Source organism: Schistocerca nitens, chromosome 5 (genome assembly GCF_023898315.1).
Source record: "Schistocerca nitens isolate TAMUIC-IGC-003100 chromosome 5, iqSchNite1.1, whole genome shotgun sequence".
Taxonomy (NCBI): domain Eukaryota; kingdom Metazoa; phylum Arthropoda; class Insecta; order Orthoptera; family Acrididae; genus Schistocerca; species Schistocerca nitens.
The window spans coordinates 306,471,197-306,480,253 of NC_064618.1; the positions used below are offsets into that span (position 1 = coordinate 306,471,197).

Consider the following 9,057-nt stretch of genomic DNA (forward strand, 5'->3'; position numbering starts at 1 on the left):
TGGGATAGACAGCAGATGGTTCGAATGGAAATACTGTAATGATCAGAGTGCTTTTCGTCAATATATATGAAGGTAAAATATTCTGTGTTTTTTTTTCATTATTTCAGTGTCTTAAATAATGCGTCATTACAGGTTCAGTCAACACAGCATCTGGCTTGTGTTCTTGTATTAGAGTGTAATTCTGGTTTTCTTGAGTAATTATGGTATTTCTACTTCCTTTAATTAATTCAGTATAAATGAGATTTAAAATTTCTTGTGTTGTTGAAGAAGAACCGTGCCAGATGCGTACGTTGAGTCATACTTCCACACACAGAACAGTTACACTTGTGCTTTGGTTTCGTAGGTTTTATAGTTGCTGGGGACTTAATTAATTAATTGTGTTAATGAAAATTTCCATTTCATTCTTGGTTGTTGTTCTATGCAGTCAGATTGCGTAATAATACCAGTCAGGGCCAACCGTTTACGAGACATAGCGTAATCGGACATACAGCTACCAAAATTATTTGCATTTCATTATAATTAAGCCCCCATGCATCACAAACATATAAGTACGTAGTATCGCGTAACATTCCGCCAGTGCGGACGGTATTTGCTTCGTGATACATTACCCGTGTTAAAACGGACCGTTTACCAATTGCGTAAAATGTCGATATCGTGTTGATGTATGGCTATTCTGATCAAAATGCCCAACGGGCGTGTGCTATGTATGCTTCTCGGTATCCTGGACGACATCATCCAAGTGTCAATGCAACAAATGATGATGCCCAAGTAGGTGTTTTAGCTGCTGTCGCGGCTAATCCGCACATCAGTAGCGGACAAATTGCGCGAGAATCGGGAATCTCAAAAACGTTGGTGTTGAGAATGCTAGCCGGCCGCGGTGGTCTAGCGGTTCTAGGCGCTCAGTCCGGAACCGCGCGACTACTACGGTCGCAGGTTCGAATCCTGCCTCGGGCATGGATGTGTGTGATGTCCTTAGGTTAGTTAGGTTTAAGTAGTTCTAAGTTCTAGGGGACTGATGACCACAGATGTTAAGTCCCATAGTGCTCAGAGCCATTTGAACCATTTGAGAATGCTACATCAACATCGATTGCACCCGTACCATATTTGTATGCGCCAGGAATTGCATGGCGACGACTTTGAACGTTGTGTACAGTTCTGCCACTGGGCACAAGGCAAATTACGGGACGATTACAGATTTTTTGCACGCGTTCTATTTGGCGACGAAACATCATTCACTAACAGCGGTAACGTAAACCGGCATAATATGCACTATTGGGCAACGGAAAAGCCACGATGGCTACGACAAGTGGAACACCAGCGACCTTGGCCGGTGGCATTATGGGAGGAAGGATAATTGGCCCCCATTTTATCGATGGCAATCTAAATGGTGCAATGTATGCTGATTTCCCACATAATGTGCTACCGATGTTACTACAAGATGTTTCACTGCATGACAAAATGGCGATGTACTTCCAACATGATGGATGTCTGGCACATAGCTCGCGTGCAGTTGAAGCGGTATTGAATAGCATATTTCATGACAGGTGGATTGGTCGTCGAAGCACCATACCATGGCCCGCACGTTCACCGGATCTGACGTCCCCGGATTTCTTACTGTGGGAAAAGTTGAAGGATATTTGCTAACGTGATCCGCCGACAACGCCTGACAACATACGTCAGAGCATTGTCAATGCATGTGCGAACATTACGGAAGGCGAACTACTCGCTGTTGAGAGGAATGTCGTTACACGTATCGCCAAATGCATTGAGGTTGACGGACATCAATTTGAGCATTTATTGCATTAATGTGGTATTTACAGGTAATCTCGCTGTAACAGCATGCGTTCTCAGAAATGATTAGTTCACAAAGGTACATGTATCACATTGGAACAACCGAAATAAAATGTTCAAACGTACCTACATTCTGTATTTTAATTTATCAAACCCACCCGTTACCAACTGTTCGTCTAAAATTGTGAGCCATATGTTTGTGACTAATACAGCGCCATATCTCACAAAGCGAAAAAAGTGGTCCAACTAAAACATTCATATTTCTTTACGTACTACACGAAAATGTAATAAAAATTGGGGTTCCTATTTTTAAAAAAGCAGTTGATATCCGTTTCACCTATGGCAGCGCCATCTAGCGGACCAACCATAGCGCCATCTGGTTTCCCCCTTCAAGCTAGACAAGTTTCGTTCTTGGTAGTTTTTTCGTTTGACGCTTATTTCATGAGATATTTGGCCCGGTCACGATCAATGGACCACCCTGTATGCAAGTTAACAAAAGTACGATCTATTATAGCAAAAGTTGGCCGAAATATGACCTATTACTAAAAAAAGATGTAAATATGGCTTTATAAGCCAATAAAAATACATTTTTGTACACTACAAGATCTGGTATCGTGCATAAATTGTTGTAAAATTATCCTATAGTTCAGGAAAAGAATATGGATTACGATTAAAGTCCGGGCCTAGGAAAGAGTGGGTTCTGTGTGTATGCGAGTGATGGACGTACACTTGTACGGCATAGACCTTGCGAGCTGCCTATTAGAGAGAGCATTCGTCCACGACACACAGGTCCCGTCACAGGATTCATAATGCAGGAAGCCATCGATTAAACCCGCGGCCACGTTTGGTGTTTCTGCATAGTGAAGTAACCAATGCCCGATACATTGCACAGGCTGTTCTTCCCGTGCTCCTATAATTTTTTTCGACAGGAAGGTGATATGCTTTTCCAGCAGGTCCACATGGCTACTGGGACGCAACATGGTCTTGGTGGTGTACACCAATTGCCCTGGGCATAGCGTTGCCATATCTAGCTGCGACCTTGTCGGATACTCTGAGACGGGAGTGTAGAAATGAAGTAACAACTTTATTTAACATAATTTCTTTTTAATTATAACACAATTAAATGAAACTTGTGTTGCAAAAGAAGTAGCTGGTAAACCATTTTTTCGGAAGATTAAACCTTTTTCAACAAGTATTTTTGCCCTTTTACATATTCATAAAACTCCATGCAGATCGGCTTGTACACTACTGGCCATTAAAATTGCTACACCACGAAGATGACGCGCTACAGACGCGAAATTTAACCGACAGGAAGAAGATGCTGTGATATGCAAGTGATTAGCTTCAACCTTCACACAAGGTTGGCGTCGGTGGCGACACCTACAACGTGCTGACATGAGGAAAGTTACCATCCGATTTTTCATACACAAACAGCAGTTGACCAGCGTTGCCTGGTGAAACGTTGTTGTGATGCCTCGTGTAAGGAGGAGAAATGCGTACCATCATGTTTCCGACTTTGATAAAGGTAGGATTATAGCCTATCGCAATTGCGGTTTATCGTATCGCGACATTGCTGTTCGCGTTGGTCGAGATCCAATGACTGTTAGCAGAATATGGAATTGGTGGGTTCAGGAGGGTAATACGGAACGCCGTGCTGGATCCCAACGGCCTCGTATCACTAACAGTCGAGATGACAGGCATCTTATGGCTCTGAGCACTATGGGACTTAACAGCTGAGGTCATCAGTCCCCTAGAACTTAGAACTACTTAAACCTAACTAACCTAAGGATATCACACACATCCATGCCCGAGGCAGGATTCGAACCTGCGACCGCAGCGGTCGCGCGGTTCCAAACTGAAGCGCCTAGAACCGCTCGGCCACCAAGGCCGGCACAGGCATCTTATCCGCATGGCTGTAACGTATCGTGCCGCCACGTCTCGATCCCTGAGTCAACAGATGCGGACGTTTTCAAGACAACAACCATCTGCACGAACAGTTCGACGACGTTTGCAACAGCATGGACTATCAGCTCGGAGACCATGGCTCCCGTTACCTTTGGCGTTGCATCACAGACAGGAGCGGCTGCAATGGTGTACTCAACGACGAATCTGGATGCACGAAAGGCAAAACGTCATTTTTTTGGATGAATCCAGGTTCTGTTTACAGCATCATGATGGTCGCATCCGTGTTTGGCGACATCGCGGTGAACGCACACTGGAAGCGTGTATTCGTCATCGCCATACTGGCGTATCACCCGGCGTGATGGTATGGGGTGCCCTTGGTTAAACGTCACGGTCACCTCTTGTTCGCATTGATGGCGCTTTGAACAGTGGACGTTACATTTCAGATGTGTTACGACCCGTGGCTCTACCCTTCATTCGATCCCTGTGAAACCTTACATTTCAACAGGATAATGCACGACCGCTAGTTGCAGGTCCTGTACGGGCCTTTCTGGATACAGAAAATGTTCGCCTGCTGCCCTGGCCAGCACATTCTCCAGATCTCTCACCAATTGAAAACGTCTGGTCAATGGTGGCCGAGCAACTGGCTTGTCACAATACGCCAGTCACTACTCTTGATGAACTGTGGTATAGTGTTGAAGCTGCATGGGCAGCTGTACCTGTACGCGCCATCCAAGCTCTGTTTGACTCAATGCCCAGGCGTATCAAGGCCGTTATTATGGCCAGAGGTGGTTGTTCTGGGTACTGATTTCTCAGGATCTATGCACCCAAATTGTGTGAAAACGTTATCATATGTCAGTTGTAGTATAATATATTTGTCCAATGAATACCCGTTTATCATCTGCATTTCTTCTTGGTGTAGCAATTTTAATGGCCAGTAGTGTAGTTAAACTTGCACTGTAAGACTGATTCCACAGTCTCTGGCAGCAGTCGATTTCTTTCATCAGTCCACTGGACCAACATCAGCGAAAATACTCTTTACACAGGGGCGTTGTGTGCGAGAATAGAAAACTAATAACTTGGCATTTGCGTTCAGGATTTTCGGTTTCCTTAAGAAATTGAATCCACCTTTCTTGCAGAGAGTGTTTGGACTTAACATTCTTCCGAGTCACACTTAGTTTCTGAAAAACTCTTCAGGTAGATATATTCTTGAAAACAAATGTCGCCTAAAGTCTTCACATCATTTTTTGTCAAGTATGTAATAGTGTTTTCAATCATCACGCAATCAGGTGTTTCAGGTAGCGTCATCCAATCAAATACTTAATATCCATTTTAAAAAATAGCCAATTTCTCTAAGTAATCAAATGCTTTGGTACAGAAAGCCATTGTCTCTTTCTCACATTCCGAAATCAAATTAATTCTTTATTGGTTAGGGTTCTCATTCTTTAATTTGTTCAAATTCATCTTGGTTTTAACGCCAATGAAATTGTAAGTCTTCCTTTTATTCAGACATCTTTGAGTATCGATAAATATATTTCTTATTTCAACTATCGAGACTTTATTCTTCTCCAGGCTTTTTATTTTATTTTTTCTGCAGAGCCAGGCCTGACTGCAGAAACATGAAGTAAATTTCACTAATCGAACTACTGAAAAAATCTGAAATTATTTTAGGTGGCTTGTCTTCGGTGTCAAAAAATTGTTTTAGTGGAATCCAAACCGTGAGATTGCACAAAACATGTTAACTTTTGGTGAATTGCGAATTTGCTGCACGAATGCGTGAGGATTCTCTACCGCCCAGATTCGCACATTGTGTCTGTTCACTTCACCATTAAGAAAAAATGTTGCTTCATCACTGAAAACAAGTTTCGCACTGAACGCATCCTCTTCCATGAGCTGTCGCAACCGCGCCGAAAATTGAAAGCGTTTGACTTTGTCATCGGGTGTCAGGGCTTGTAGCAATTGTAAACGGTAAGGCTTCTGCTTTAGCCTTTTCCGTAAGATTTTCCAAACCGTCGGCTGTGGTACGTTTAGCTCCCTGCTTGCTTTATTCGTCGACTTCCGTGGGCTACGCGTGAAACTTGCCCGCACGCGTTCAACCGTTTCTTCGCTCACTGCAGGCCGACCCGTTGATTTCCCCTTACAGAGGCATCCAGAAGCTTTAAACTGCTCATACCATCGCCGAATGGAGTTAGCAGTTGGTGCGTCTTTGTTGAACTTCGTCCTGAAGTGTCGTTGCACTGTTATGACTGATGTGAGTGCATTTCAAGCACGACGTACGCTTTCTCGGCTCCTGTCGCCATTTTGTCTCACTGCCCTCTCGAGCGCTCTGGCGGCAGAAACCTGAAGTGCGGCTTCAGCCGAACAAAACTTTATGAGTTTTTCTACTTATCTGTAGGGTGTCGTCCGCAGCTCGTGGTCGCGCGGTAGCGTTCTCGCTTCCCGCGCCCGGGTTCCCGGGTTCGATTCCCGGCGGGGTCAGGGATTTTCTCTGCCTCGTGATGACTGGGTGTTGTGTGATGTCCTTAGGTTAGTTAGGTTTAACCCTTAAATGCATGATTTTTTATTTCAAGCTGTGAAAATTACCATGTTTAGTTTATAGTGCCTACATTTCGAAAAAAATATTGAAAAATTTTTTAAATTAAATTAACAAAGCACTATTGTTGAAAATCGCTTTGTAGCTGATCAGCTACATTTTGAGTTAACACCTTACGAGCCACAATAAATGTGCTTATTTTGCTCCCTCAATTTTGACCAAATCTCTCGTAATTTAATTGTTGATTATGATTAAATACTTTGTATAGGAAGGGAAATATCCTAAAATAATAAATAGTACATTAATGTTGTAAATATTGAGCATTTATTGTATATTTTATACACTTTTATATATGAACAATAAGGTATCTAGTTCCAACAGGTTTGTACCCAAGCATGTGATAATCACTTTACATGAAAAGTTTGAAAACAGTTCTTTTGTTTGTGCAAACACAATGCAACTGCACATTTATTACACTGAACCCAGGAAAATCCCTTGCATCCTGGCATTTTGCACCTCTGTCTCACTTGCAAGTACGAAGGCAGGTGACCTACTTGATCCAGCCTTACATCTTGTGGAGGTACATGTGCTGTGGGCCCCTTTGTCTTCTTAGCTTGTATTTGGTTTTCGAGTTCATTACTTGGCCTTCCACGTTTTGCTGAAGTTTGACCTGAGCGACACAAACAGTGAGCAATTTCCATTCGAAATTCGGAGAGTTTCATAGTTCTCCTAATCCCTTTGGTTTCTGCTACTCTCCTATACAACAGCCAGGAATTGACTACTCCCATGTCCAGGAGATGTTAAAACAATCTTATATACCATTTTCGACTTTTCACAAGAATTTTATGTCGACCCATTATGCTGTCAAGAAGGTCAACACCTCCCATATGTTTATTGTAGAGCTTAATTATTTGTGGACAAGGTATTGTTATTCTTGACTTTGTTTTTTTGTCATACCTCCCTGCTTCATGAATAGGCTGCTGTCCAGCAAGTGTAGAAAGCAACATCACACTCTTGTTATCTTTCCACACTACATTTGATATGTCGACACCATCCACTGTTGCGACGCGCTCTACTGATGCACCTCGTGCCATTTTCTTCAGCTCAGCTTCTGAAGGGAGCTTGCAGTCTGGCACTCTGTTTCTTCTGACTGTCCCAAGTGAGTAAATTCCTTGTTTATGTAACCATACAAGCAGTGGCAGACTTGTGTAATAATTGTCACAGTACAGTTTGTGGTTCATATTTCTTGGTAGTATCCTACTGAGTCGAACTACAACATTTGCACTTGCTCCCAAGTCTTCCTCCCCAGTCACTCTTTTTTCTGGTTCATTTTCATCTCCAGTGAAAATCTCAAAATCGTGGGCATAACCAGATATGCCACTAATAACAAATAATTTGTATCCATATTTATGAGGCTTGTTTGGCATGTATTGTTTCAAATAACTTCTAGCCTTTGTTGAACATATCTGTTCATCAACAGAAACACACTCCTCAACAGGTATTGTTTGAAACCGAGATCTCATCAATTCTATTATGGGTCTTATCTTGAAGAGTCTATCATGACCTTTTTCACCCCTGGGTATCATTGCACTGTTGTCATTGCAGTGAAGAAACTTACTTATTTGCTCATACTGATTCACTGTCATTGTTGTCTTGATCAGATGAGTACCAGTAACTTCTCCCCAGTAATCCCTCGTATTAGGTACATGAACTATTGACATTACGAGACAGATGCCTATAAATTTTTTTATGTCATCACCGGATAAATCTATTGGTCTATCAGGATTACACTGCACACTGTATCTATGAGACTCTTCGACAATTAGATCAAACAATTTAGATGGAAATATATGTTTGAAGAATTGGTATGGAGTATTTAAGTTTATTACTTCTTCTGGTAACGAAGTATTGCCATGAAATTTTGACTGCAGTTCGGGAATAATCAACTGTTTATCTTTGCAAACCACACTCCTGCTGTTTTTGGTAACATTTTTGCTGCTGCATGGCAGTTTCAGAGCATTATCAGACAACTGTGACGTCGATTCCTTCATTATAACATCAGATTGTCTTGTTCCAGAAACATCTTCAGTCCTAATTACTGGTACTTGACTTTCTTCGTCACTACTGTCACTATCACAATCAACAGATTCTGGAGCAACATATGTCTCATCTTGAAAGGAATCGTCAGAGAAACACTCAAGATCGTCATCACTGCTTAGTGGAATCTCTAACCATTCCATAAGCATTTCTTCTTGACTCTTTCGAGACATTTTTACGTCAGTGCCTGAAATGCAGTAAATGAAAAATGTAGCTGATAAGCTACATACACAAAAACAGGCTTCATTTCAAATCTATCGCAAAGACACTCGAATTAACTGTTTACACCATATCTACTAACGTTTTCAAAATGAAAAAGTAATTTTCAAACCCAGAAATCAGTGCACAAACACCAAAAACACACCTCAACTTTCCGCCAAAACACACACTTGGCAGTATGTCCACACAGCTCACTGTCGAACTGCTTCAGCTCGTCCTGCCATCTATGATCGCTATGAAGAACTACTAGAAACTGCAGCGGAGTGTATACACTTAGCTACATAACGAATTTGATCGAAAATGTTTCTCCATATGGAATAAATCGAAGAAATGAGGTCTGTAGCTTATCAGCTACAGTATGCATTAAAGGGTTAAGTAGTTCTAAGTTCTAGGGGACTGATGACCATAGATGTTAAGTCCCATAGTGCTCAGAGCCATTTGAACCATTTTTTTGTAGTGTGTCGTGACCATATGTCAATGAATGGAGCCACAGTGAATTTATGAAATCGCTTCAA

General features: G+C 42.0%; 1 protein-coding gene across 1 annotated transcript; it reads right to left on the minus strand.

Moving 5' to 3' along the window:
• Positions 1 to 7,026: 7,026 nt before the first annotated feature.
• On the minus strand, positions 7,027 to 8,496 carry LOC126260421 (piggyBac transposable element-derived protein 3-like). The gene has a single exon (XM_049957749.1). The coding sequence runs from the start codon at positions 8,494 to 8,496 to the stop codon at positions 7,027 to 7,029; it is 1,470 nt and encodes a 489-aa protein (XP_049813706.1).
• Between the last annotated feature and the right edge of the window lie 561 nt (positions 8,497 to 9,057).

Bases quoted from the DNA above. Each gene is read 5' to 3' on its own strand.
- LOC126260421 (XM_049957749.1), bottom strand. From the start codon at position 8,496: ATGTCTCGAAAGAGTCAAGAAGAAATGCTTATGGAATGGTTAGAGATT.